The following is a 25814-nucleotide window of genomic DNA, read 5'->3' as shown; positions in this document are numbered from 1 at the left end:
ATACTCCTCTAGTAACGAAGGAGCCGAACATGGCTCCTAACATAAACGTCACACCGGTCTTCGCAGCGCTCATGGTTAGGATACGATATGATGGGAAGAACGCAATGTCAATTTTGATTTGGATGATCGCTAGGTAATGCGGGATTCCATTTATAAGTTTTAAGTGGCGTGGTGACCAAGGCAAGCCTAATGTCTTTGCTGGCAAACTGGGGAAATTTTATTACTTTAGTCTGTACAGTACTAGAGCAGCTTTTATAATTAAGGGTAGATTGGGTCAGATCTAAACAAATTTAAATCTAATGGACTGAATTGAATCAATTTTAAACTATAATTTTAATTTGATAATTTAATTTTAGATTGGTTATTCTAATAATACTATTAATTGTAAAAATAATCTTTTAATGATATTATATGACATTGAAGATGCTTAAATTTGCAATTTGAATGGGATATTATGACTCCCGTGCAAACTCGAGCTAGCATTAGTCTCGGCTTGACTTAGATTGAAACTCTACTAATGTAGATTGGAAGATGGGTTTGTTTCTGATAAATTGAACATTTGTTATTTTGGGGAACCCAGGTCATATGGTTATGAATAAAATTTCATTTGACTATTATAACACTTAATGAACAACTTCCAAGCACTTCATTAAATGACAAAAAATGACCTTGTCAATTGAACAAAGGGGTTGTTTCAATATCTTCTAGCTTACTTTGTTGACAAGTGCGCTCAATTACAAAGGGTAACGTTCTCTTCAAGAAAGTGGAAACTTCAATAGTATTCCGACACCTGGGTTTGTTCAGCACGACTTTAATGTCAAGCAATAATTATTTCTTTATTTTCTGAAAATAGGTCCCAATAGAAACAAGACAAAAAATTGAAAAGCACTCAACGCGGGGCCCTCGAAGATCTGATAAAGTTCTGTCACCATTGAATGGAAGGCAAGGCCGAGATAATAATAATAATAATAAAATAATAATAATTGTAAAACAATAGGGTGGCCATCCAAGTGGACAGGGATTTAAAACTTGTTGAACACGTATCAAAATAAATTGTTATACATCAGTAGTTGGATTTAAGTTTTCTCTAACTTGATAGAGTTGGGTTTAAATTTGACTTTGACGAAAAAAAATAAAAGAACAAAACAAAACAGCTTCTACCTAAGCACAAAATGATGATCCAGCTAAATATTGACTCTTTATAATCAAAGCAAAAAAATCCACCAGAGTTTTATTCTTCTGGTAATATTCAAACCAGGCCTTAGGAACTCAATCCATAATTATCCTGGTCGACCAATGCTATGTGACACTTTGAATACATAAATTAATATATTATTATAAAAATAAATAATATTTTATTTTTAATTTAAAATTATTAATTATCTAATAATATATATCAATTACTTAATGACATATATTAAATATATATTTATTTTTATATTTAAAATGAGTATTCATAGTTTTATTGTTTATGTATAACATTTACTCGATGGAGCATAGTTGTAATTTGAACTGAATTTCAACTGATAGTAGTTTTCAGTAATATTCTAAGCCTAATTCGAAAGCTAGTATATTTTCTCTGTTTCTGCACCTCTAAGCTTTGAAACATTTACTCTCACTCAGGTAATTGAAAATAAAAATAAATGATCAATAATATTACCAAGGGTATCCAGGAAAGCACAGCCATTCACTGGGGCTTCAAAAGAATCATCACTCTGTGATGCCCAATTCGAGTCTCACTGATGCGCCCAAGGTGACGAAGGACCTGTGAAACATCATCGCCGTTAAGTTGATACATATTTTATGCAGACAGTTGCAAATATCATCGCCCAAGGACAGTGATATAACTATGAAATTATTTTTGCATTTATTCAACATGATGAAAACTATATGTGTTTGCAGATTATGGTTGAAGTTGCATGAGGCAATGGCAAAGTAAATGAAAGCACTCACAGTCAGTATTGCTTTTCCAGTATTATCAAGCTTCAATGCCGGTCCTTTCATGTCAGTTTCAAGGAAAAAGTGTTTGCCCTTAACTGGTTCCGTTGTTGCAATATCTCTTAGCTCCTGCATGTGGCAAAAATCAATTCCATAAATTAAAAATTATTTAGTCAGCAGCTTGAATTAAAGAAAGGTTCACATATCTAGAAATTTAGCACTGAATATTAATTCATATTGCTATTTCTGTGCGGGCCTTTTTTGCAAGGAAATTACTACAAAAAGTATTTTTGTGACACAGTTAAGTTCACTTACTAGGGCTTTTTCCCAGAGATTTTCTGCCAACTTCATGGAGAAAGGTAAAATGGGAAGTATAATTGTAAGGAGGAAGGTTGAAGAATAATAATCAAAATACTAAGTTTGATCATAACCTTCTTCTTTGGGGCTGAAATAAGTTGGGTATTTGCTTCAGCATATGTTGCCATGTCATTGATTGCTGCATTAACTTTCTCTAGTGTGAGCCTTCCTCTCATGTATCTGAAATTCGCTGGAGTTAATATACTGTTACATAACCATAGAATGAAAGTGTCCTAAACTGCATCTAATCCTTGAACAAAAAGAACCGAAAAGAGAACAAGGGAAAGAATTGCATTCCATTGTACAATACATTTTGATTTGAATTCCTAGGATAGAGCATGCTTGTACACTTAGAAAATAACACGTGATCAATTACTAGCGCGTATCTCCATGCGAAGTTAAGAATGTTATCATCCTTGCTGTTTCCGATCTTTAAAAAAGTTGGCCTACCTAAACAATCTGAAATGCATGACATATGCTCAATAGGGAAAATCTTAGAAACACAGTAGTCTCTTTATCTAGTAATTTATGTCACACTGGAGCATTCAACAACGAATTGAAACTCTTGTCCTCACGACCAGCCTTAGACTACTGGTTACATCATGCTGGTTAACCAATATGATGGATAAACAGAAGGTGTTGAAAGAGTTCATTCATCACAAACAAAATTGTATATTCGGAAAAGAGTAATGTACTTACGAGGACAGAGAATCCAGTTCATTGGAAGTTATGTACCACAATGGTGGAGAGGCACGACCCCTTTTCTCCTATAATTGACCAAAACAAGCGGATTTTAGACAGGAGAATATACACTGGTACTAATGCTGGTCCAGTAAAACCATTTATTAGTGCTATTCTACGAAAGTCCACACCTTAGGTAATACTGCTGGCTCGTTTTGTTTCAGAGATCCACCATCAGCTTGGTGTTTAGGGGCTACTGGAAGCAAACTGGAATATCAAAATACGGTTTAAGTATTGAGTTTCTATACAAGGCAATTATAGCTGAACTAACAAATCTACAATAACACTAAACAAAGTTTAGATCCCAGCTTCCTGCCCCAGGTGGTGTGGTAACAGATTTGAGCAAGTTCAATCATTTATTATATCATCTTACAATTAAGGCGGCACTTTCAAATCAGCCTGCTGTCACATGAACTCGAATACAAAATTAGAATCAAATTCCAATTTTGGTGATCTACTATAGAGCCAGAAAGAACAGAATTACCATCTATTAGTAGCCAAATCTAACATGGGCATTCTTTGAGGCAGATGTGAGGAAACGTGGACAGACATGTCCTGCAGTATCTTCTGCTGCCGCAGTGATGCATCCATGAGTTTCTGTAATCAGTGCAACAGCCCAACTGATATCAACTAACAATTTGAGAGCAAACATTCAATATGCATAATGCATTCTAGATTACTTTCCAGTTAAAATCCCAACACTAGAAACAAAAACGCTCCACTTAATTGGCCGTGCTTAGTTCTTGAGTTTTCATATGAAAATAAAAGAAGCTTTTAGGCTTTTTCTAGGTCGTAAAATAATTGGAAATATTTGAATACCGGAACAGCAAAAACTCGAATTCTATTGTTTTCCTACATGTTCTTAACACGTAAATGAAGCAATACTGGTTGATTAAAAAGCGGATCAACAAACTTTATAGAAGAATATAAATGGCAGCTTTGTCAAATTATAAACACAAAATTGCAACCAAACAAACCCAAATTGAAAAAACAAAAAAAACCGAGCCGATTACTTTGGCTTTAGGGATAGCCTCGGTCTCCTCACGCAATCGGTCCTTGATCGCCTGTATTTGCAGCTCCAATGTCTTCACTGCCGCGTCCACTGCCGACAAATCAACGACACTACTAGCTGGGTACACTGCAAGGCAAAGGCGCGCCCACAAAATTAAAATTGAGTGAACAAATACTAAAACAACGTAGGTACGTGAAAGACGAGTCAAGCAATTGGATTCCCAGTAGACTCACTGTTTCGGGCGATTACGAGTTCCTGCATCTCAGCGATTCGCGTATTAAAGGAAGATATCAGAGAATCGAGCGAAGATCCTGCTTTCTTCGTATCCATGTCTCCTATCCTCTGTCTTTTCTCCCGCACTCTGTTTATTCTAGGGAAATCTACAGGAATTGGGCTAGATTATAAAACTTGAAATTGATTTGAATCTTGAAAAGCATAAATGTGTTTCGGCGGGAAGATTAGGAAGCACTTGTAACAAAATTCAAATATCAGTAGAGATGCGTTGCTAATCAATAACAATCTGGCTGGCCCAGGCCTAAGGCCTGAAAATTTGATGGGCCAATAGGCCCTAAACGAGACCCGCTGAAGTGATTCTGGAGAAGGCCTTGTAACGATTACGGATGGGCTGGGCATGCGATAAACCGAGCCAAGCCAGTTCGGTTTTAGGTTTGAACAAGCCAAATTCAAACTGAAATAGCATCACCTCAAATTGAAAAAGTTTTTGAACAGTCACTAATAGATTCATTTTCTCCACTGATTCTTCTTCTTTTTCGACAACCTCATTGTTTTAAAATTTTTTCTTAGCTCAAGTTGGTTTATGTTTGTGTTCAATTTGATTTGAACCCACTTTTACCAAAGGGTCTTAAGAAATCTTTATTTAAAAAAGGGTTAAAAAAACCAAATTATTATATAAATTGTTTTTTTAAACAATTGATTAACAAAAATAAGGTTAAATTCAATTCAAACCAAATATCGACAAAATTAGTTTGAGATTGTCTCGAATTTAAAAAAATTAGTTTGAGATTAACAAGTTGTGATTCAAACTCAATTTAAGAATAATTTAAATTTAGCTCCGATTTGAAAATGAGTCTACGACTATCATTTAACTCAATCTCAGTGTGATGGCCGAATCCAACCCTAATCGAAGAGCATATAAAACTTGTATTCGGATAAGATTTTATTGTTATTAGTTGACCCATGGGTTGAACCTTGTGTGGTCTTTATTCTAATAAGTTTGTATTCACCAAATCACCGTGTAAGCATTAAGGTTGGAACATTTATCAGTAGTAATGGTCGAGAGATTGCCTAAGACTCTCTCTCTCTGCACTTAACCTTCTGATATAGAAAGCAAGTCATGTATATGTATCTAGCTAGTGTCCAGTAATCAACCTTATATCGTATTAATGACATAATCTTGACGGTGATAACGATCATAGTGTAAGGAAGAAATGAGGAAATTAAAATGAGATAGAAGAATTAATGCCATAATTAGTCAACTAAGTAAGAAAAGATCCGTTAAGCTGAGAAGTAGCAGTATATATGATACACGTAGAATAAGAAATTAAAAAGGGCCTCGTAAGAATTATAGGCCTATGTTTTAAAGTCATATATTTGCCTGCAACAAAGGTTTAACATTTTTTTTCCTTTGGAGATATTAAGGCTCGCATTACTAGCTTGATACTGGTATTTCTACACCCGTATTCAGATAGTCATGAGGAGGATGTGTCTTTGGCTGAGTAGCCCAAGTTAAATCCAGGGTTTTCTTGGGGATGTTTACCGTGAGGCACATGCCAAGAAACTGAACTTGTAGGCTCATCAGTTTGGCCAGCACCTGATATCTTTCCTGTTTCTTCATGTGGCATCTTCAACTTGGCGTCTTTTCTGTCTTCGATTCTCTCTACTCTTGTTGTCGCAAGTTCATTGGACGTCAACAATGAATTTGGCTTCGGTACAAATGGTACAGTGTCCATACCCTCCTTCTCATCAATCTGCGAAAAAGTCGTAAAGATTAAAACGGGGTTTGCTGAAATTTGTTCAACATAAAATAACAATGATAATCTACAACAGAGCCATATGAACGGACCTTAATAAGGGTGTGAAATTTCTCTTCAAGGGTGTCACCAAGACGCCAAGCATTTCATGCATATGAAATCAGGCATATAAGGAAAACGGGGAGACAATACGAGATCGACATAGAAAGAGACGTACAAGTGCCAAAAGATTTAAGATGTATATATAGCAAGGGGTGGTGGTTTTGGAGAGTGTTGGAATTATGGTACTGATGGTGGCAATTATGTATATGTAGTACAAACATTGCAGGCAGGTTGACAAAGAGATTTACGAGGTTTTATTAATAGAACATGCATATGTATGGATGAGGAGAAGTAAGAAATGAACACTGTAACAATAAAACGTTTTAGTAATATTTTTTATTAATTTTAGTGGCATCCTTGTTATTTTTACGGTCAAATTAACAAATATGATTGGATTGTGTAGTTATAAGTTAAATATTATAACTACTCATAATATATGAAGTAAACTTGTTTCAACCCAAAAACATTGAAAGGCAATCAAGGAAAGTAGATCTTATGTAGCAAAATTGCTGGCACAGCTTTGTAAGTTATTGGATTCTGTAACAAACTCTGGAAGATACAACCAACGTTACTTTACTGAGCTACTTAAATATAAGTAGTCTAATTAGGCACAATAATGGGTTGCATAAAACGGATTAGACATGGTTTATCGTGCTTATGGGTTCATATCGATTTATGGCCTGTCAATGGTGGGTTTTACTGGTTGTACCAATCTGTAATATGACAAGGTCCAAGAATGACTCAAAAGATCTATATTGTATCTTTAACCCACCATTTTATATATATTTTTAAATTTTTATTATTTTTTTAAGTTATATCGATCCGAACTCTAAAATCTCCTGTATGATACACAATTTTGCGAAGCCTGTCTCACAAGCAATGACAGAATTGAGGGAGCCGGCCGGGCTGCCCGGCTACTTCAACATGTTTGGGTTGGTGTGAGAGTGCCTGCACAACAGGCTGGGCTGCCAAGGTAGCTGGGGATTCGGGCTTGGCATTGACAATTGGCTCGACTCGGTGCTTCATGTTAAAGTAAAGCATTCTTGGTCAACTCGACTTCGTTGTCCCCTCGGCCATTCTCGCTTAATCTGCCACTCGTTGTGATATCTACTGTTACTTCCGTGAAGTATAATATAGGAATGAGATCTGATTAACTTTACTATCTGCCCTTGGATCTTCGTCTAAGTGATTATGGTCAACCTTGGAGCATGATCCTAGAAAGCGCTAGCGCTTTCCTCTTTATATTTTTTATTTTATATATTTGAAACAATCTTTTACTGTTTAAACATTGATATCAAACTAATGTTATATATTACTCGTTCATTAAGTATTTAACAGTGAAAACATAATTTTATTATTGATATTTGAGTACATCATGTACCATATTGGATGCCAGGCCGCCCCGCAGCTACAATTTTCAGATAAGATGAGGCCCTTTTCTTTTCACATCAGTTGGTTATTAGACTTCTTGGGGGAGAATCCAACTTGTTTAGGCAGGGTTAAATTCAACCGATTAATTGGCACTCAATTCGATCACACCAAGTTTAAACAAAACATTGAACTCATTTTCATAAAATGAATCAAATTTAAATCAATCCGAATATTCAAATATAATCCGATTCAAATCGAATTCAAAGTAAAATTATTTTCTAACCCAATTTGAACCTCAACTTGTCAATATCAAATAAACTCTTTTATATTATAACCACTCTCAAATTGAGCATTATTCAGACCCAGCCAGAATGGAATTCAGCGATAAATTATTTTTTATATTAAAATTAGCAAATTTATCGGAACCATCCGGGAATTAATTATTCACAGCTATGATACCACATAGTTTGTGCAGATAAAGCCAGCTCTATACAAAGTATAACCATACTGGTGGAGAAAGGTGAGGGAATATAACCGGAAGGAAATGCAGGAAATAAATACAAGCATAAGAAAAGCACAGATACCAGAAGAAAGCACCGAGGCTATTGCAGCATCTATGAACCAAATGTGTTTTCCCCACTGTATGTCACATACAGAAATCCATCTTCATCCTTCTTTTCATCATAAATGGTAGACATTATTGCTCCTGCGATATCAAAAGTATTTAGATACCTCTACACTGGAAAATATCAGTCTTTTGAAAATTCCACTGCTTTCAAATTGCCATAATTTTTCAAGAGCAAACAACCAGATTAATGAAAGAAGAGAGGACAATGGAGGAGAGCTTTAAACCTGCAGGTGGGAGGACACTGTCAACAAATATGAAGATTGCCTTTTCTGCACTCAGTTTAATTCTCTTCCGTATCACGTAAACAAACTGACCAACTGTCAGGTCAGCCGGTACTAAAAATCTGCAAAATGATAACCATGTTAATACATACTCCTTTCAAGCATCCAAATTTTGTATTAGGCCCTTAAAACGGATATTAACTATAGTGAACAATTTGCATACAGTAACCAAAAAAACACAGAAAAACTTATACAGCACAAAATTGATACTTGCTTTTTCTTGTCAATAGAGGGAACATCACTTCTCTCAGCCTTCTCCACAATCACCTATAAAGCACATAGAAAACATTGATATGAGTAAGAGGGTGACCACACAAAGAAATTAATGCCTTTATCCACAAAACCAGACTTATCCAATAGGCAGATAAAAATATGTGCAAGCACTGTTAATTATCTGCACAAGTAATCCAATATTGTTAACCACAGGCTTTTTCCATACTAGCATACAACAAACAGCTTAAATTGATGCTTTGTTTCAGATGGGGCCTGGAACTTTTAAGATCTTGTTCAGTTTTAATTTAAGGTGAAGAATTGGGATAACCCCATTTTCTGTCTAGTTATTTCAAATTATGTTCAGTATTCAAGCTACACTCACCAACCAGTCAAACCGTTTTTCAAAAGAACAGAAAGGGAAATACAAATTCCATCAATGTGAATTCCTGTCTCAACAATATGATCCCTTCCGAAACACAAGCAGAGGTTCAAAAACTACCATACAGAAAACTATAGTCACAAGTATATTACTTCCTCAGCATCAACAAATTCAAAACACCTTCTAAACAATTCCAAAAGACATATCCCAGGAATCCCAACACCACCACATGACACATGCAAGAGATTGAAGGGACAACATCATAGTTGTCTATAATAGAGGGTCATAAAACATTCATATTTTGACTTGAAGAATAATAGATGTAGGAATTATTAAGCTCCTCTCTCAATTGCATAAAATAGCAATAAAATGTTGAAGGTATCTAACTGACATAAAATTTCAAACAGTAAAAGTAGTTAATAAACCTATCATGCCGATGTAATTCACCATCAATGGAAGTAAACTTTTTTAGATTATAATAGGAGGGCACTCGATTCTCAAAAGAAAAAATTGATCAGTAATGTTTAGCAGCAACACCGTTGGCACCATGTACAAATGGTTTAAACAAAACTTGACTATATATCCTTCAACAAAAGAGAACAGATATCATAGGGTTCGACTATGACAGAGAAGAATTCCAGCAGAACATTCCCATTTTTCCACAAAAAGTTGCTTAAAATATGTATAAGGTTACAAAGAGGCAGATTAAATTATCAAAACACATCGTATTTAGCACATAAAAACATAAAACTAACGGTTAACTGAAGAAGGAAGGCACCACATATTTAAAGTAGAAGCAATTTAGTACAACAATAATTGACATATCAGCATAGGAGTGCACCAAATTATAATCAATATTATTTCACATACAAACAATGGATACGGGTACAAAATTCCATGTATCATCATATGCGTGAGTAATTTTGAATAAGAGACATAATAACACCAATCCATCTGTACCCACGTTTGTACTCGTTGGTAGTACACCCAGTATATTACTCAATGAATATAATTGAGGAAAAAAATAAATAAAAGCCAAAGCTCAGTACTCACAGGAATTCTATCTGGATATTTATCTCTAATTCTTTCAGCCTCGGCGCGCCTTTTTTCTGCAGACTCAATTTGTATCAGTTACAGAAGCTATCAAAGAAAATAAACCAATCAATTAGAAGATTCTTGTAACAGAACATAATCATCAAAGACTTACGAAAATCATGCTCTATCTTGAAGCAACTTTTAGTCATCTTTGATTGTCGACTGAACTGCAGAACACTGATGAAAGCTTCTATGTTATCTAAATAGAAAGTAAAACCAAAAAAAAAAAAAAAATCAATAACAAAACCGTGCAAAAAATATGTTAAATTAAATCAGGCTAAAGAGAAACGAAACCCTAATATCAAAAATTGAAAGGGAATAGCAAAAGTATCCACAGCAATTACCAAACGCGCTGTTAGTCGCTGAAAAGATTTAATAATTCAATTTCTAGAAATTGAAAGACCGAATACGATTCTCAAATCAGTTGTCGAATACTCTTCGTTTTGCACCAAAGCAGACGAACTTGTAATAGCTTTGTCTTGCAGTTGCAGATAAATAATGGATAAAGTGACGTGTTACTGGTAAATTTTTTCTAAATAAATATATTATAAAATATGCAAAAGCCGCTCATGGCGGAGGAGTTTCAGCCGTTCACAAAGAAGCCAGCTACTGCCAGACTTGATCTTTCTTGCTATAACCGTCTCTTTTCATTTTGGATGGCTAGCTTCTCCTGTTAATCCATTTCAATATTAAAAATGACCTCGTTGGATAATGATTTCATACGATTAGTTGGCTGGGATGTGAACGAAACTAAATCAGTTTCAACTGAAACATCATAAAGAATGACTGATTAGATTCTGATGGAGTTCGATCAAGTTCCAATCGAGATGGCCTCCAATTTAATTTACTCAGTTTTAGATCACTTAATATTGATAAGTTAGAGATTTGAAATAAAGTTAAACAATATTCAATTTAAACTAATTTAAATTGGATTTATTTTATAAAAATTAATCAAATCCTTATTTTGAATATGAATTGTCACATCCAAACTTGAATAACTCAAATCTATTTGTTACCACTATGCTATGCTATGCTGTGTCAATTTCGATGAATATTTACATTGTAGCAATTTATATGGCAACAAATTTAGAATAAATTTACATCACTAACGAATCTTATTGAGTGACTAGGCAGGCTGGCAGCATGTGATTCCTTAAACCTTGGGTTGAAAATAAAAATAAAGTCCAATAAAAATATAACTTATCAATGCTCTTTCAATATACTTGTAAACTAAATGATGCATATTTATATATTAAAAACTAATATACCCTTATGTAATCCACATTTATATATTTTATTATAAATCTTATTAAATTATTCATATAAGATAATATTGTTATATGTTATCAAATGATGATGATAATAATAATAAAAAACTTATATTATCTAATTAGATATTATCATATCAATTTATATAAACAATCTGTTCTTTTTTTTTTTTCTGTCCGGATTAGTTTTATTCATCTCAAATCTTAATTACCTTTTCGTTTGGCATTAAGTTTTCGCTGCATGCTTCTTGTCGTGATTTGTGTTAAGCTGTTTTGGGCTAGATCACAGTGAACGCATTTCTCTAAAAGGCCCAATTTCACATGTTGGCAAGCCCCAGAGTCAATTCAAGGAAGAAAAGATAACTTGCTTACAATTTTTAAAACACTGCGTTTCTCTTTAAACTCTACTTGGAGGAAGGGTTAGATTCAAATTAAGTTTGTTTGAGCTCAAGTTCAAATTCGGTTTAAACAAACTTAAAACAAGTTAAGTTCAAGCTTGTTTAAGCTTGAGAGTTTAATATTTTAAAACTCAAACTAGAGTTTTAAAAGTGTTTAGCTTGTAAAATTTATGAGTTTAAAAAAATTAATACAAATTGATTAAAATGATATCATTTTAATTAATAAAATCAAAATAACATCATTTTAATATAAAATAAAACTTAAACAGTTTTAAAGCAAACTCAAACTCAAACTCAAACTTAAATCAAACTCTACTTGAAAGTAATCTAATGGGCTTAGTTTTGCCCAATTAAATTGTCAAGACGAAAAATTTAAAATAATAGTTTAAGAGAAAGCAAAAGAAAACAAACTTGAATTTACCCAGTTAAGGTTGGAATTACCTTGAAAATAATTTAACTTTTGTAACTATTTGAATTTATTTGAAATTGAATATTAAAATTTATTCAAACTCGACTCAAGTTTGATTTTATCTCTAATTTTAGCTTAAACAATTTAAATCGAATCCAATACTCACAACTACCTTAATGGGCATAACAAATTTCATTATCAATCATTCACATGCGAGATTCATGGTTTCATATTCTAATTAGGTGAAAATAAAAGCTAATGTGAAGTATGAGTGTAACCCTACCATTATAATCATATAACTAAATGCATTAACAATACTAATTTATATTCCATTGGTGACATGACATATTACGATTAGTGATTTATCTATAGATAAAAGGGAAAATGACTAATTCCCATCCAAATTTTAGGCCATTCTCAAACTTACACCTACAGGAGATGAAAAATCTCAATTTCCACCTATAGTCAAACTACCTTCCAACATTTTAGTTAGAAACATAGGTAAAATCGTCATTTTACGTATAAATTTTAAAATTTTATCATTTTCCTCCTCCAGGCTTTAAAAACTAACACCTCAACCCATCCTCAAAGTTTGAAAAATTTAGATTTCATCCCTAAAGTCTGCTTATTTCTCCGACCATCACCGACGACCAACGTATTCCACCAATCTCTCATCTCTAATTGTAAAGGATAACCTTTTGTAGCCCAGATCTAGACTACTAAGCGTCGTCCAAATCTAAAAGAATAGACTAAGGATGACGCTTCTTTGTCACTTTTGGACGACGCAATGAGCAATGAAACGTCGTCTTTTGTCTTTTGGGTGGTGCGATGAAGAGATCTGCGTCTCTTCATCGCATCATGCAACGAGGAGATGGAGATCTCTTTATCGCACCACTGTCGTCACACCAGGAGAAGGAGGAGGTCGAAGATGACGTGGAAGATGAAATTGAAAAATGAGGATGAAAATGCTATTTTTGAAAGTTATGGGGGCCGGCTGAGTTTTAAAAAATATGAAAACCATAGGTTTAGCGGTGAAAATATTACTTTTAAAAGTTTAAAAACTTTAAGTAAAAGTAAAATGTTAGTTTTTAAACCCTGAGGGGGCAGAGAGTAATAAACTTTATAACTTTTTGATATAAACAATAAAATGACTATTTTACCCCTCTTTTTAACAGAAAAAATTAACAAAAGATTGACTATAGATGAGAATTTAGGTTTTTCATCTTTTATGGATATAGGTTTGAGAGTAACCTAAAATTTGGGTGAGAAACAGTCATTTTCCCTAGATAAAATGGCGACACATTAATACTAATATATAAATTAATAATATTAGTATCCCTGGAGCACAACTTGAAAAAGTTTTGTACGCGGTTTATAAATTGGATTGGACTCATTCGATATTAATGCGGTTTCATGAAGAAGGTGTCAAAGATAAAATAAACTAAAATCCTCAGCAACCTTCAGAAGGCCAAAAGACAGATTACAAAAATATAGAGAGTATATATCGAATATCAGAAAGGATGAACAGCAAGTTCACGTATTTACATCAAATAAATGAATATCTTGATTCAACGTACAGTTTCGTTTCCTGGACAGTCACCCGAGCCGCTCTTAATTCTTATATATCCATCCATTGTCTTCCACGTTCCAAGTGATTCAGTGCATATAACAATTGACTGTACGTATTTGAGTGACATATACACACACCAGGATCATTTTCCCCCGAAGTTTTAGTAGTTTAAAATTTTTAATATTTATTTATAAATTAATTTTTATTCAAATTTTTTATTATAGATAAAAATAAAATTATCATTGTATAATTAAATCATAAAAAATATCATTTTTCTTCTCATATTTTAAAAATTAATATTTCACTTTCATTTTTAAAGTTTAAAAAGTTAACATTTCACCCTTAAGTTTTCATTTTTTCCCCTTCCTTCTTCGAAGACGGTTCTCCGATCAACCTTCCATCTATAGGCGTACCCTCTTGCATCCCAAATGATGATGCAATGATGAAGCTGCCATGAACATGACGAATTGTGCCTATTCATTCAAATCCATCACGTGACAAATCTCGGTCAACAATAATATCTCTTGAGTATCTCCATCACGTTCCTAGTTGAATCGAAATGTCTTCCAAATGTCTCTATCGTGGATCTGAATTGAAGCATCATTGTCGCTTTATCTATTAATCTTTATCATAGTATTGTAATCCAAGATGAGTAAGGGTGCACTAATAGATAGGAGATTGGTTGGAAAACGATTGCTGAATAATGGATGGTAAGAAATAAAACTATAAAGATAAAATGTTAACTTTTTAAACTTTAATAATTCGGTGAATTGTTGTTTTTAAAATTTAAAAAAAATGATATTAACTTATAAGATTTAGTAGTAACATAACAATTATATTCTTATCTAAACTAACAATTTTAATAAAAATTAACCTATAAATAATAATTTAAAATTTAAAATTATTATAAATATATTTTAAAATTAAATTAAAACTTGAATAAGAAATATTAGCCTGGCCTTTTTTTAGGATGTTGCTTGCGGTGTGGGGTGTCTTGAGAAGAGAGAAAAGAAGTTGTGATAAAGAATCCAGTCCAGTCCAGTCCTTTTAGACAACAAAGACAGACGTATATAAATATTGAGAAAGAAGAAAGAAAGGGATAATAAAAAACCGAAATTTTGAATTGGAAAAGTGAAGAGAGGGAAGCAAAGTGAGTTTGATTTGGAAGACTTTACACTTCATATGAGAGAGAAGAAGGGAAACTTGTTCACATGGGTGGAGAACATAAACTAATCCCTCATACTGACATGTCCAAGTCATGGTTTCAATAAACAATTCATCTCAAACCTAGGCATGCTCGCTCTTCCCTCTTACTACTTAGGGTTGGAGTTGCTTTAAGTTGCTAGATGTTTAATTCGAGTTTATCTCATATGCGTTAAGTTTGAAATAATAATTAAATTTATTTTTATAAAATAAATTAAACTTGAATCAATTTAAATATATAAATTTAATTTATTTTAATTAAATTTAAAATAAATTATTTACAAATTAAGGTAGAATCTAAATAACTAATATGAACTTATTCTTTGATTTGAACCATGACATTAACTTTAGAACAACTACGGGAGAAAATACACCAACAACAACAATTGTATTAGTTATAGATAATTACCTCGATAATTTTATTGATTTGAATAATTGTAATTTTTAGTTGATGGACATAACATTTGGTTTATAAATGGCCACAAATATTGACTTTTAAACAATTATTTAAATTAAATTAATTAATAATTGAAATATAACTTATTTTCTCACAGAAAGCTAAAACAATGAGATTTGTTACACTAATTATGTTTTCTTGAACATCCAGGAAATTATGCATAACTCATATCAAACGAGTTTTTTTTATCAACCTGTTTTTAGACTAATAATCAAGTGTCAAACTTTAAATATTATTCCAGTGTTATCTATTTATTGGTGTTCATATTAAGACCTTTTAACAAGATTTGATTTGTTTAAAATCCATAATTTGTTGGAAGATATTTTTTTTCCAACAACTTTTACTTAAAGTTGGATTGATTATATTAAATTAATAAAAATTTTAAATTTAATAACCAATCCTATAATTATTGCACTAGTCCGATAATTTATTTCATTGTAATAAGAATTATAGTCAACACCAAACTTTAATTGATTTCATCATCCATGTATTAATCAATTAAATAAAAAATCATAGAAAAATGGAAGAATAGGAATAAGGGTCCGAGAAAGAGAGGAGGAGAGGAGGATTAAATCAATGGTGACCTGAAACCAGGAAATATGTGGACTTTTGTGTGGATATTTACAGAGTTTTAGGGGGAGATACCATTTGAGACTTATAAACCAGCATTTGGTAATAAAATTTGTGACGTCACTGTCCTGATCACAATTTACGGCTTCTTTGGAGCAAATACCAGCGCTCGATCACAGCCACACATATTTGTCGCAAACAAAATATCACAACCGTCAAAAACTGTCTCGATATTTATAATATCAGTAAAAGCCCCACTCATGATCTCGTGCCGTCAGATTCAGTTTCGAAAACCAGGCCAGCGGATAGTGTTTCTCCATAATTACTAGAACACCCACGAATTCACCTACTTTTGCGAGTTATAAACCTAACAAACAAGGTCATTTTAGGAATGGATGTAAATTGCAAAAATTGTCTGAGCCAGTTACCCTTTCTCCGTATCATTGGTCACTGTAAAAGAAAATAATAAACCTGAGAGGACTCACTAACAAACCCTCACGCTCCTCTTGAGAGCGTGAATCACACATCTTCAATCAAGATGCTAAGCCCTCTTAATTTTATATCATAAATATATATTAAAATGATCTATTCCTATAATAAATCATAAAAATTAAATAATGTATACATTATTGTGAAGCTACTGGATCTAACTGTTTTATAATTTAATTTATTATACATTTCTTCCCATATTAACATAGAATCTATATTTAGAGTTGTTTGCTCAAAATCTAGTTTAAATAATGTCTAAGTCTAAAACGATTTAAAAAAAATAGAATTAATTCAAAATTAATTAGTGAAGATTTAAACTTGTTTTAACTATAATTTATTTTAAATTTGATATTAATGGACTCAAATATGTTTGTTTTAATAGTTTTAAACTTTATTTTATTTATCATTAAAAAAATGTAATTCTTAATTTAAACTATATTTATTCAATTTGAATTTAAATTGAGTTAAGTTTAATTTCAAATTTGAACTATATGAGAAAAACTAACACTATTTACTTAATAAAAGTTTCCTTCACGTTATGTCAACAATTTTTCTAATGTTTATTTTGTTTAGTGTACTTTCTGATTTGGTTTGACTTTATATATTAGTAAGATTGTGGGTAATAGAGTTGTTTCTTCGTTTCTTTTGAATTTTATCATTATAAAATTTTTGATAGATTTTCAAAAGAATAGAATTTATGATTTTTTTTTGTATAAATTCTACAAACTTGGATTTTTTTTTTCAAGCTTTTGTGCAATCTTTTCCATCTAAAAGATTAGTTGTGTTTGAGTTTTTGTTAGGGTGTTGTTTTTAATTTTTTTTTTTTAAAAGTATTCTGCACGCGCTATAAGTTGGGAGTGGAAATGGTGCGGCGGTAGTGAAACAGACCTAACAGAGATAACTACGTCAGCAGACAAAAGCCACATAAAAAAAGGTAAAAACTTGAGAGAGAAAGGATGAAGGGCGCTTCACCACTTTTATATGTTGCACGCATCCATAGCAGAAGATCAGAAGGAAGGCAGAGGGCTACAAGGACCAACGAGGAAGAGAAGAGAAAAAAGAAAGAGGGCCAAATTTAAACCACAGAACCAGCAGATAAAATTTTTGTACCGAACATGTTGTTCTGAGGTACTTACAGAGCAAATAGAGTTGTAGAAAGGAGGAGAGAACCGAAGAGAAGGTTAGGTTCGGTCGGTGGCCCTTGATTTTGGAAACTGGAGAGTTTTAGGTTGTTGGGTTTGTGGGTTTTTTGGCTCTTGATTTTCTTAGATGAAGGCCATGCCCTTAGCCTTTGAGGGGTTTCAAGGGAAGGGGCCTTTAGATTTCTCTTCTTCATCTTCTTCAGATTCGCTAGCTTCACCACATCAACAGCAACAACAGCAGCAGCAGCGAAAACAACAACAAAACTGGCTCAACAACAACAAAGAAGGTTGGTGCTATGTGGGCAGTGAGCCCACATCTGTGCTCGATAGTAGAAGAAGTCCAAGCCCGCCCACATCTTCCTCAACACTGTCTTCGTCTCTCGGCGGTAATAACAACGGCGGTGGTGGAGGCATTGCCTCCACCGACACCACCGGCGTGACTGCAGCGGCTTATGTCTTGGGCAACCCAGAAAAATGTGGGTTGGGAGTGGAAGATTGGGAGGTTGTGTTGCCTGGTTCACCTAGTCAAGAACCATCCATTGTGAGGCTAATTATGGGTGATATGGATGACCCTTCTTTAGGATTGAACAAGATTTTGCATACTGGAGGTCTGTCTCATCAAGATATGGACTTTAATGCGGGTTTTGGTGTTGTCGATCAAGCAAGTTTTGCTTTTGACCCTAATATTGATACTTCTTTACAAGTCGCTGATTTTACTCATAACGTTCAAGCCAACAATGCAAGAGTTGGTTCGGTTCCAAATCCAAATCATATTTTCTCAGCTTCAGCTACAAATCAATTGCCTGTTCCACCTCTTGCTCCGACCGTTTCTCAGCAGCAACAACCACCACCAATGGAATCTCTGGAAGAGAAGCCTCAGATATTCAATCCTCAGTTGATGATCCACCAAAATCAAGCTCAGTTTACGCAGAATCCAGCTGTATACTTTTCGCTGTCCTACCCTCAATTGCAAGAGCATCATCTTTTATCTGCACCACCACCGAAGCGGGTTAATTTGGGACCAAATAATCAGGCTCCAAAAGTAGCGTTTCCGGATTTGGGTCAACAGGAGCTCTTTCTTCGGCGACAGCAGCAGCTTCAAATGCTTCAGCAACAACCAAGTCAAACAATGGGAGTTTCAGTGACAGCAACGAAGCAAAAGATGGTGAACGATGAATTGGCTAACCAGCAGTTTCAGGAGGAAATAATTGACCAGGTTTTCAAGGCGGCAGAGCTGATCGAAACTGGTAATCCTGTACTCGCGCAAGGGATATTGGCGCGGCTCAATCACCAGCTCTCACCTATTGGTAAGCCTTTTCAAAGGGCTGCTTTTTACTTCAAAGAGGCCTTGCAATTTCTTCTCCATATGAATACCACTAATTCTTCAACTTTTTCTGCTTATAACGTAATTTTCAAGATTAGTGCTTATAAATCTTTCTCCGAAGTCTCGCCCATTCTTCAGTTTGCTAATTTCACTTGCAACCAAGTTCTTCTTGAAGCCTCTGAAGGGTTTGACAGAATCCACATTATAGATTTCGATATTGGGTATGGTGGTCAGTGGGCTTCTCTGATGCAAGAGCTTGTTCTTCGAAGTCAGGGTCCACCGTCGCTTAAAATTACAGCATTTGCATCTCCCTCCTCACATGATGAGCTAGAGCTTTGTTTCACCCAAGAAAACCTCAAACACTTTGCCAGTGAAATCAATATACCTTTTGAGATAGAAATTTTAAGCCTTGAATCCATAAATTCTGCTTCTTGTCCTCTGCCTCTTCATGTTCTGGAAAACGAAGCAATTGCTGTGAATCTCCCAATCGCATCCTTTTCTAATTACCCCGCCACCCTTCCTTTGGTCCTTCATTTTGTGAAGCAACTCTCTCCCAAGATTGTTGTTTCTTTGGATAAAGGCTGCGATCGAGCAGATGTTCCTTTCCCACACCATATAATTCACGCTCTTCAATCTTATTCTGGCCTGCTTGAATCACTTGATGCTGTCAATATGAATTTTGATACCCAGCAAAAGATTGAGAGGTTCTTGCTTCACCCTTGTATTGAGAAACTTGTACTGGGTCGCCACCGAGCGCCTGAGTGTTTGCCTCCTTGGAGAGGTCTGTTTGTGCAATCTGGTTTCTCTCCATTGACATTTAGTAACTTCACCGAGTCCCAAGCTGATTGTTTGGTGCAACGGACTCTGGCTCGGGGTTTTCATGTTGAGAAGAGACAGTCTTCGCTTGTTCTCTGTTGGCAGCGGAAGGAGCTCATCTCAGCTTCGGCATGGAGGTGCTAAGGAGTAGTAGCATTTGGGTATTGTTGTAATGCCCAATTACCGTTGGCTGCAAAGGTGCCTTATAACTTACTGCTTTAGTTTCTGATCTTTTTTTGAATTTTGTTGTCTGTGGATCTCTTATGCTAATTGACTATGTGATTTATTTAGGCCTATTGTTTCTTATTGAAACCAAACATTTAGTAATTGGATGCATGGTTTTGTACAGTCTTTTCTTATTTTCAGTTTCTTAACATGTCTGTGCCTGCTACTTCTTGGTTGTTCCTTTTCTAAAATCTGTTCATGTTCATGCTTGTTATTTTTTTGTTGTGATTTGACAAGAACATGTTGAGCAAAGATTAAACCAGACCTCCTTTTTGATGCAAATCTGTTTCTTTGTTGTATGATCCATAATTCAATTTCTTTACAACTATGGGTGGATCTGAATTGAGCCATTTTGGGCATGTTTGGCTCAGTAGCTCGATTCAAGATCAAAATTTTGTCGATGATTCTTTATCAGGGCTGCTCTTCTTGGGCAATTCATTTTCTTCTGTGGTTTCAAATTAGACTTTTTTTTTTTTTTTTCTTTTTTGGTAAATCTTCATCTCATTTTCCAGATACTTATCGTCTTTTCTCATGTTATTGTTTATCATTTGTGTCTATTTGAACTTCAACTGGCTGTTCTAGATTTGAGCCGAGCTCGAATTGGTAATTGTTTGGTTTTGTATTGTCTCAATAATAGGATGCTCAACCTAATTTGCTTTAATACATGCATTCCTATTTCTTCCAAAGTGTCAGTTTGACTCGTAATTAAGGCAAAATTCAGTTAGAACAAAATCTACTTTGACACAACCACTTGGATTTAAAAGAAACAAGATCCGAATCTGATTAATAAACAATTTAATTTTGGAATTGATTTGATTAAATTAGAATTTAAATATTTGAATTTGCTTTGTTTATGAAAACAAATTTAATTTTTGATTTGAACTCTATCTGAGTTAAGTAGTTTGGATTGAATTCAATTCTATTCAATGCAACAATTTTGTTCCCTTTTGCATCTTATTGGAAACTCGGGTCATGTAACTAATACATTAAATCTTGACATATTTTAAAATGAGTTTGAAAATTTATATTTTCTTGTTTAGATGCCCCATTTTTGTACCTTTGTTACTCAAATTATCCATTGGGGATAATTAAATTATAGTTTAGTTATTATTAATTAATTTTGTTATGCATGCATGGAATGGAACTTGGTGTTAGGCTCCTCTGGTCCGTAATGAATTCACATGGGTGTTGTATCATTGGACCCCTACAACTCTTTTTCTTTTTCTCAACACACTTACAATACACAAAAGGCCATCATGTTTCATGTTGCTTTATGGTGATTACAACAGCTTTATCTCTATTAACAGCGCATTGGCTTTTCCTGGACAATTAATACTAATACTATATTACTACGCCAGACAATCTTATTTTTGTTGTCATTTTTGGTAATAAAATTTATATATTTTTTTTATTTTTATATAATTGTCTAGCAACGGTTGCTCTATTTTGCTACAAAAGCACTATCCTTCCAACGGGGGAGAGATTTATTCGGGTAGAATTCGGATTTAAGAATCAAAATCGAAATATGTGAGGACATAAGTCTACTTGGAACTCATTCGATTGGGTAGGTTTCAGTTTTCGGTTCTTATGTATTCAAAATAGTTATAAAACAATATCGTTTTGAGGATTATTTTAATTTTACTCATTTTAGCATTTTGATGCTCCATCAATGTTACTTTGAAAGTATAATCTAAAGTCACTGAGCAAAGAGTAGATGCATGTTCTTAGATGGGTGAAAATGTGATATGAATATTAGGAGAATCATATCTTAAAGATTAGTTATTGAGATGGGGAAGCGTAAGATTATATAAAATCTCATATTGGTTGTTTATACTTTTCAATACAGGATTTAAGTCTTATATTTTGCATAGCCTTGGCCTTTACGTGAGCTAGTTGTGCGTTAGTTTTCTGTTATGCCTCGAGGGAACATTGTTATTCCAATGTCATCATTTATGTCGCTCGATTGTAACTGAGAGATATAGTGATTATTTTAATATCAAATGATATGAACTTTAGGAGAATTACATCTTAAAAGTTCTTCATTGAAATGAGAGAGCCCAAACGATATAAACTTTATACTTGATTTAAATCTTATACTTTATATTTGAAATTTTAACAAAATGCATGCGCCAATGTGATTCAACTTTTAAAATGAAGCTTATCAGACCTTAACCTCTTAGCAAATAAATTTTTGAAAAGGAATATAAAGTGTACAAATATATTAATTTATTCATACAATTTCATTAAAATAATGTGATCGATAAAATATAATTAGTTAATTTGTATAAATAAATTAATATAAAATATATGTATATCTATGGTTTTATTTGTTCTTGAATCCTTCTATTTTTTTCCTTCAAATTTCATTTTAAAACTGGAAAAATAGAGAAAAATATAATTCTGAAAACATAAAATTTGGATCGCAGAGGGAAATTTGCCGATGTGCATCATCAATGGAGGAATGAGCTGTGATCCAATACTAACTATTCCAACTTCAGTCTAGTGTAGACCAATTACCAAGCACCAAGTCTACGATTGTGACGCATTGTCTCTTGTGTTGCAGTGTTCGGGGACACTCCCATTGATGGTGACAATTGACTACCACGCGTATGGTAGATATACAATCTAATTTGCTAGATGATAAAATACGAAAGTCAGACGGACAGAAGGGAGATAACAAAGGTGGCCCTCTTTGCCTGACCATGCATGGTTTAAAGGCAGTGGAAGAAAGGTGTCCTCTTGATGGTGAAACGTCTAAATCACATTGGGTGAAGTGATCATGACCGTTTGATCTTATGAAGGGATTGCGGTTTTTGGAGGGTCACCGTACGATGTTTCTCTGAAGTGGGTTCATATCAAATCATTCAAATGGGTGATAAATAATTGAGTTGTCTGTGATTGTTTGTTTTTTTTTTTTCATAGTTGTGAAGCAACCACATATTTGAATATTATTTTGATGGCACTTCACTCACTAATCTACAATGTCCTTGTTCATTGACAAAAGATGGACATATGGATAAGGTTGGATTCGTTATGAATTATTCAATCTAAAATTCAAGTAAGTTTGAACCAACCAAAGTTATGGTTTTAAATTAAAAATTTGAATATTCAAAGTTATGTATTCCACATGAACAAAGGGAATTTAATCTCAATTAATTAAAAGGAATTGACAACTAAAACTTAAGAAACCATATTTAATGTTTTTAGATTTGAGCATTAACCTTGTCAAATGAATGACATCAACATTACATTTGATCCCAAAATTGAACAATAGATTAATCCGTTCCAACTTTTTTAAATACATGTATATTAGATTCTCTCTTGTTTTAATTTTTGGTTTCTCTTTTGCTGCAATGTGACCCATTTGTGGGAGAAGAAAAGGAAACCTTTTTTTTTGTTTTTTTGTTTTCATTATCCTTATTTTTCACCAAACTAATTTTGAAGTGGATTTTGGATGGACCTGGCAAGCATTGCTGCTGCCTTCAGTCACCTCAACACACTTGAAAGCAGATTCCAAGAGGTAAAGAGAGTTAGACATCACCATTGAAGCATCTTCTAGATATGGAAACCCATGTCAAAAGTAAAACAATTTTTTGAAGCTCTTAAATTTTTTTTTTTTTTTTTTTTAAATTAAATCATGAGCCTTGCCTTGCCTTGCCTTGCTTGTAAAGTGTAATGATAAACAACTTTTCATCAAGGAATTGAGAGGTAAGCACTTTTGTCTTGAAGAAGCCTCCTCCTAGGAGTAAGGGATTTTGAAAAACAAAGATACGCTAAAGATAACACTTTTGCCAGCTTTTGTCTTCTTCAAAAACCTTCAAAAAGGTATATAAATATTTGATTTAACCATATTATTTGAATCCACAAGCATTTGAAATTCAGCTGAATTTTAGTAAACCACTTTTTCTGTTAAAATCTTTTAAATAACAATTGTGTTAGAATTTAATAGAAAGAAGTATATTGAATCTAACAAAGTTCAATACACCTTAAAACTCCAATTGCTATGCACAATTGAGAATAATTTTGCAACTCAATCACCATTTTACTTAAGCTTTTTAAATGACTATAACCCAAAGTCTTACTGCATCCATGCATTGGAATTCTGAATAATCTTCTTTGCTTCAGATATATATATATATATATATATATATATATATATATATTTTGCAGCTTTTTATGATTCCTGTTTGAGGGGAATATGTTAATAATATATATGGATAACAAACAAGAAAAAGAAAGAAAATCTAAGGCTAAAGCCAAGAAGGTAGTGAGGAGCATCCAAGGCAATAAGTAAGAGAAGTAATACAAAGAAAAGCAAAAGGTGTGAGGAGAAGGAGATGAGATGAGGCGGGTTGTGTTGTGTGAGACACATGCATGGCTGTGCGTATGCAGGAAAAGTAAATTAGGGTTTTTGTTCACTTTAATACAGTACAATATATATATATATCTTTCTCTTTCTCTTTCTCTTTTTACACTTTTATGGATGCCTTTTGCCCACCATATATATCTTCTTCTTCTCCAACTCTTCTTTAGGTTTCCTTGTTTTTATTTTCTTTTCTATTCTATCCTTTTCTTTCTCCATTTTCTTCTCAGTCAGCTTAAAACCAACGCGTTCTTTGCATCCCACACATTTGTCATCTTTTTTTATGTAGTACAAAACCTAAAAGTAAGCACTCATACTTGTCAAAAAGCCAATTATGGTAGGTCCTCCATTAACTAACAAAAAACACTCCAACCCCTCCATCCCGGTCAAAGGGTCGGTTTGTTTGTGGATTGTCATCAATCAAACTAGTGACATCAATGTAATTAAATAAAATTATATACTAAATATATTTATTAGAAAATGTTTAATCAAATAGCAACAATAACCTAATGTTGACGTCCCTTGGTTCGGTTTGAGTCCTTTCATCCTTAAAAGGGTTTTAGCCATAATGATGTTAATATAACTATCTGATTGGTTTGACTCGACTATTAAATGCCAGCTTAATACGATTTTATTCAATTTAACTTCATATTGATCCAATCATATCACTAAAACAAGTTTTAACATTGATCCTAACTGAATTGACCCCTGATTTAATTTAATAGTTTCTTCCTAACCCCTCATACTATTACCTTCCCTTTTCTTCTCATCTACAAGGGGCACAAGTAAATATTATATGTACAATAATGGGCAATATTCCATATACATATGTGTCATTATAATTGAATCATTTTGAACTATAGATAAACAATTAGATCTAATATCTACCATTTGTACATGTAAAATTACTCTGATGAGTACATGGAGGCAAGAATATAATTGCTATGATCAGAGTTTCGAATTAAATGAGAAACCAAATTTAAAAAAAAAAAAAGACAGCTAGGCTCAGACAAAAGACAACATAAAACACATGACAAATACATTTAATTGGAAGCATAATTGCTAATCTTGGACATGTGTAACTCGATATATTATGTAAGACATACACAAGGTTGACAAGAGAAGCTAAATAGCAGAGAAATCCTTCTGCATGGGCCAAAGAAGCAGGAACTGCCCCAGAATGGAAAAAACACAAGGTCGGTCATCTTTTGTCTGGGCCATGTTTCTAGTGGTTGTAGCCTCAAGAAATTATAATTGGATAACTACATTCTGCATTGACAGTTAAATGTATGCCCCAGTTGACCTTTCTCCCTCAACTAAGTTGACATCTTTGAACCTCCTCCTTCAATGATTTGGGTCAAAATTCCAGTGAAAATTTGGCAAAGTTTTCGTTGGTTGTTAATGGAGAAGTTTTGGGCAAAAACAAGAAAGTTCGAAGCTGTTTGTTAGCACCCATCAATAGTCATTTTGTT

The 25814-nt window shown here is 33.6% G+C and overlaps 3 protein-coding genes across 5 annotated transcripts; 1 reads left to right on the top strand and 2 right to left on the bottom strand.

Annotated features, from left to right (window-relative positions):
- Positions 1-1497: 1497 nt before the first annotated feature.
- LOC123224258 (spindle and kinetochore-associated protein 1 homolog) lies at positions 1498-4477 on the bottom strand. 2 transcript variants are annotated; one of them, XM_044647872.1, is made up of 9 exons: positions 4282-4475; positions 4050-4174; positions 3521-3633; positions 3168-3243; positions 2995-3062; positions 2370-2475; positions 2254-2283; positions 1954-2067; positions 1498-1765 (listed from the first exon to the last, which is right to left on the bottom strand). In XM_044647872.1, the coding sequence occupies exons 1-9, from the start codon at positions 4376-4378 to the stop codon at positions 1688-1690; spliced, it is 807 nt and encodes a 268-aa protein (XP_044503807.1). In that variant the 5' UTR covers positions 4379-4475; the 3' UTR covers positions 1498-1687. The 2 variants fall into 2 exon arrangements, with proteins under 2 accessions (XP_044503807.1, XP_044503808.1); XM_044647873.1 differs by lacking the exon at positions 2254-2283 and having other exon boundaries at positions 4282-4477.
- A 3412-nt stretch (positions 4478-7889) lies between these two features.
- On the bottom strand, positions 7890-10986 carry LOC123222576 (autophagy-related protein 8f-like). Of its 2 annotated transcripts, none has more exons than XM_044645422.1 (6): positions 10453-10986; positions 10221-10285; positions 10067-10122; positions 8636-8688; positions 8365-8483; positions 7890-8218 (listed from the first exon to the last, which is right to left on the bottom strand). In XM_044645422.1, the coding sequence occupies exons 2-6, from the start codon at positions 10255-10257 to the stop codon at positions 8127-8129; spliced, it is 357 nt and encodes a 118-aa protein (XP_044501357.1). In that variant the 5' UTR covers positions 10258-10285; positions 10453-10986; the 3' UTR covers positions 7890-8126. The 2 variants fall into 2 exon arrangements, with proteins under 2 accessions (XP_044501357.1, XP_044501356.1); XM_044645421.1 differs by having other exon boundaries at positions 10221-10307; positions 10453-10984.
- Positions 10987-17428: 6442 nt separating this feature from the next.
- On the top strand, positions 17429-20102 carry LOC123224145 (scarecrow-like protein 6). Its single transcript, XM_044647698.1, has one exon. The coding sequence runs from the start codon at positions 17742-17744 to the stop codon at positions 19896-19898; it is 2157 nt and encodes a 718-aa protein (XP_044503633.1). The 5' UTR covers positions 17429-17741; the 3' UTR covers positions 19899-20102.
- The last annotated feature ends 5712 nt before the right edge of the window (positions 20103-25814 follow it).

Source organism: Mangifera indica, chromosome 8 (assembly GCF_011075055.1).
Source record: "Mangifera indica cultivar Alphonso chromosome 8, CATAS_Mindica_2.1, whole genome shotgun sequence".
NCBI lineage: Eukaryota > Viridiplantae > Streptophyta > Magnoliopsida > Sapindales > Anacardiaceae > Mangifera > Mangifera indica.
Note: the sequence above shows the minus strand (reverse complement) of the source record. Positions and strands in the feature narration are given on the sequence as shown.

Coding starts and splice junctions, on each gene's coding strand:
- LOC123224258 (XM_044647872.1), bottom strand. CDS start 4,378: ATGGATACGAAGAAAGCAGGATCTTCGCTCGATTCTCTGATATCTTCC. Junction 3,244..3,520: donor GATTTGGCTACTAATAGATG/GTAATTCTGTTC, acceptor TTGATATTCCAG/TTTGCTTCCAGTAGCCCCTA. Junction 2,284..2,369: donor TTTCAGCCCCAAAGAAGAAG/GTTATGATCAAA, acceptor TTCTCCATGAAG/TTGGCAGAAAATCTCTGGGA.
- LOC123222576 (XM_044645422.1), bottom strand. CDS start 10,257: ATGACTAAAAGTTGCTTCAAGATAGAGCATGATTTTC. Junction 8,689..10,066: donor AATATCCAGATAGAATTCCT/GTGAGTACTGAG, acceptor TGTGCTTTATAG/GTGATTGTGGAGAAGGCTGA. Junction 8,484..8,635: donor CCCTCTATTGACAAGAAAAA/GCAAGTATCAAT, acceptor ATCATTTTGCAG/ATTTTTAGTACCGGCTGACC.
- LOC123224145 (XM_044647698.1), top strand. CDS start 17,742: ATGAAGGCCATGCCCTTAGCCTTTGAGGGGTTTCAAGGGAAGGGGCCT.